At 43.8% G+C, this 2,014-nt stretch overlaps 1 protein-coding gene across 1 annotated transcript in view; it reads left to right on the top strand.

Moving 5' to 3' along the window:
- Nucleotides 1–2,014, top strand: part of AVEN (apoptosis and caspase activation inhibitor) — a 116,087-nt gene that overhangs the window by 105,083 nt on the left and 8,990 nt on the right. The window contains exon 3 of the mRNA XM_006778175.2: nucleotides 1,788–1,858. Within this exon, the coding sequence (XP_006778238.1) occupies nucleotides 1,788–1,858 (71 nt within the window). The remainder of the gene's footprint in view (nucleotides 1–1,787; nucleotides 1,859–2,014) is intronic.

Here is a 2,014-nt window from a genome sequence, read left to right as displayed (position 1 = left end):
GCTTTGAGCACAGTCTTGTTAAGCCTTGATCGTTGTAGTTAATACTAGGGGGATTTGACCTCCAGGCCAATTGGCTGTGAGAATCAGCTGTGTCTGCAGTAGTAAAACTTCTGTCCTTTAGGGAGGTGCTAATCTAGTCTTTGCCTGAGGCTATCTGGCAAATGGCTCTGCGCAGGGCTTGGGCTGGACGGGTGGGTCACAGGGGATCAACAGAGCGGGTGGAGGGAGCAGTTATGGCTGCTCTCAGTCCTATTCCCAGAGGCTGCCTCCAGAGTCCCAGCAATCGCTGCAAATCTCAGAGAGAAAGCTGCCCTGGCGTTCCGACCGATGCCAGTGGAGGGAGCTTCTCCCGTTTGAGTCTGGGTCCCTAGACACTTGCCCAGAACTGGAGCTCAGAATCTGAGACTCCCTCCGGATTGAAAACGCCAACCGCGCCCTCAGCTACCAGCCCGCTCCGCGCGTACCTCCGCACCTTTGTATTTTCCGCACTGCACCTCCTCTGAGTCTCGTATCATATTCTTTTTTTAATGAAGATTGTGAACTTGTCAACCTACAAAGTTTGTTTGTGTTTTCCCAGGGACATGGTGCCCTGGTTGAGGGCATATTTCAAGGGCTGTGGGGGAAATAAAGGAAGGTGATTATGATAAAGAAAGGCTAAGAACATGGAGCTGACAGTGAAATACTCATCCAGGACTAGTGATACATTCCTCTTGCTTTCTAGAATTGGTTTCTAAAAGAATGTACCACAAAGATCTGGGCCAGTTTTGTTAGAAAAAGATCCAAATATCTAGGACAGATGTCATTTATGGGAATGGTCACTACCCTATCATTGGAACTGGATATTATTAGTTGGGGCACATTTTCCATTGTTCACACTTACTCTTCATATACACCTAAGTCTGTGTTGTCGAAGCTGAAAGTCTTTGCAGGTTTCTCTTTGCCCACATAAAGATTATTCCTTGTAACCCCATCTTAACTTCCATTGGAGAGTGTGGTCATGTTAAGTATTTTTGCTTGGCAGAAAGCCTTTTGCTGATGGGGCTGAAAGGGTAAGCTTAAAATTCAAAGACGTGTTATCTATGATTAAGCTTTTAGAAAGCATAGTACTGCAGAATTCTAACAAGTTTAGTGTCCACGTTGCCATTGATCATAAGACGTGTTAGACCAATGTAAGAAGTTAGGCAGAATAATGGGTATTATAAATAAAGTGTTGGTATATTTATTTTTCTGATGCTATCATTATTAGAATAACTAGAATTCTATAAAAACACTCATTTTTTAAAGTACTATAGTAGTTATTTAAAGCAGGTGATTTTTGGCATGATGATAGAGGTTCAAACCTCACCTCAGAGAGAGATTTTAAGTTTCATATTGTGGATCAGGCTAGACTTCTTTCCTTCATTCCTATTTTTCTCCTTCCTTTTCTGCTGTGCCCACCCCCCAAATCATAAATATTATTTTCCTTGCTTGCCTTAAGCAGATGAAATATGCTAAATATGGGTCGATGGCCTGAACTGTTTTGTTGTCTCTTATGGAGCATGTAGGATGGTGGTTTACTGAGAGCTGAATGGAGCAGTAAGTGCAGGTTCTAACAATATTTCACGTGCGCACCATGCACAGGTCGCTGTGCAATGACGTGGAAGCCAGAGACTCCCGTTGTACCACTGAGATCAGGATGGTTGGCTCTTCAGAACTGGCACTTTCATCCCATCCTGCCAGGGGAGTTTAGAGAACTGAGTGTTTTTCTTGGGCTTTTCCATAAAGTTGTGTGTTTTTTATATTTCTAGGGGACTCCTTCTCACAGTTCCGGTTTGCTGAGGAGAAAGAGTGGGATGGTGAAGCTTCATGTCCAAAGCAGGTAAGATGGTTTGTGTTGAATGTGGTGGGCTGGCTCTTTTCCAGACTGGAAACTAACACCTCTGATATTATTGTTGAGCTAGAGCAGGGGTCCTCAAACTACGGCCCGCGGGCCACATGCAAATACAAATATTGTATTTGTTCCCGTTTTGTTTTT

Source organism: Myotis davidii, unplaced genomic scaffold (assembly GCF_000327345.1).
Source record: "Myotis davidii unplaced genomic scaffold, ASM32734v1 scaffold46, whole genome shotgun sequence".
Lineage (NCBI taxonomy): Eukaryota > Metazoa > Chordata > Mammalia > Chiroptera > Vespertilionidae > Myotis > Myotis davidii.
The sequence above is the reverse complement of the archived record's forward strand: the minus strand, read 5'-3'. Positions and strand labels throughout refer to the sequence as shown.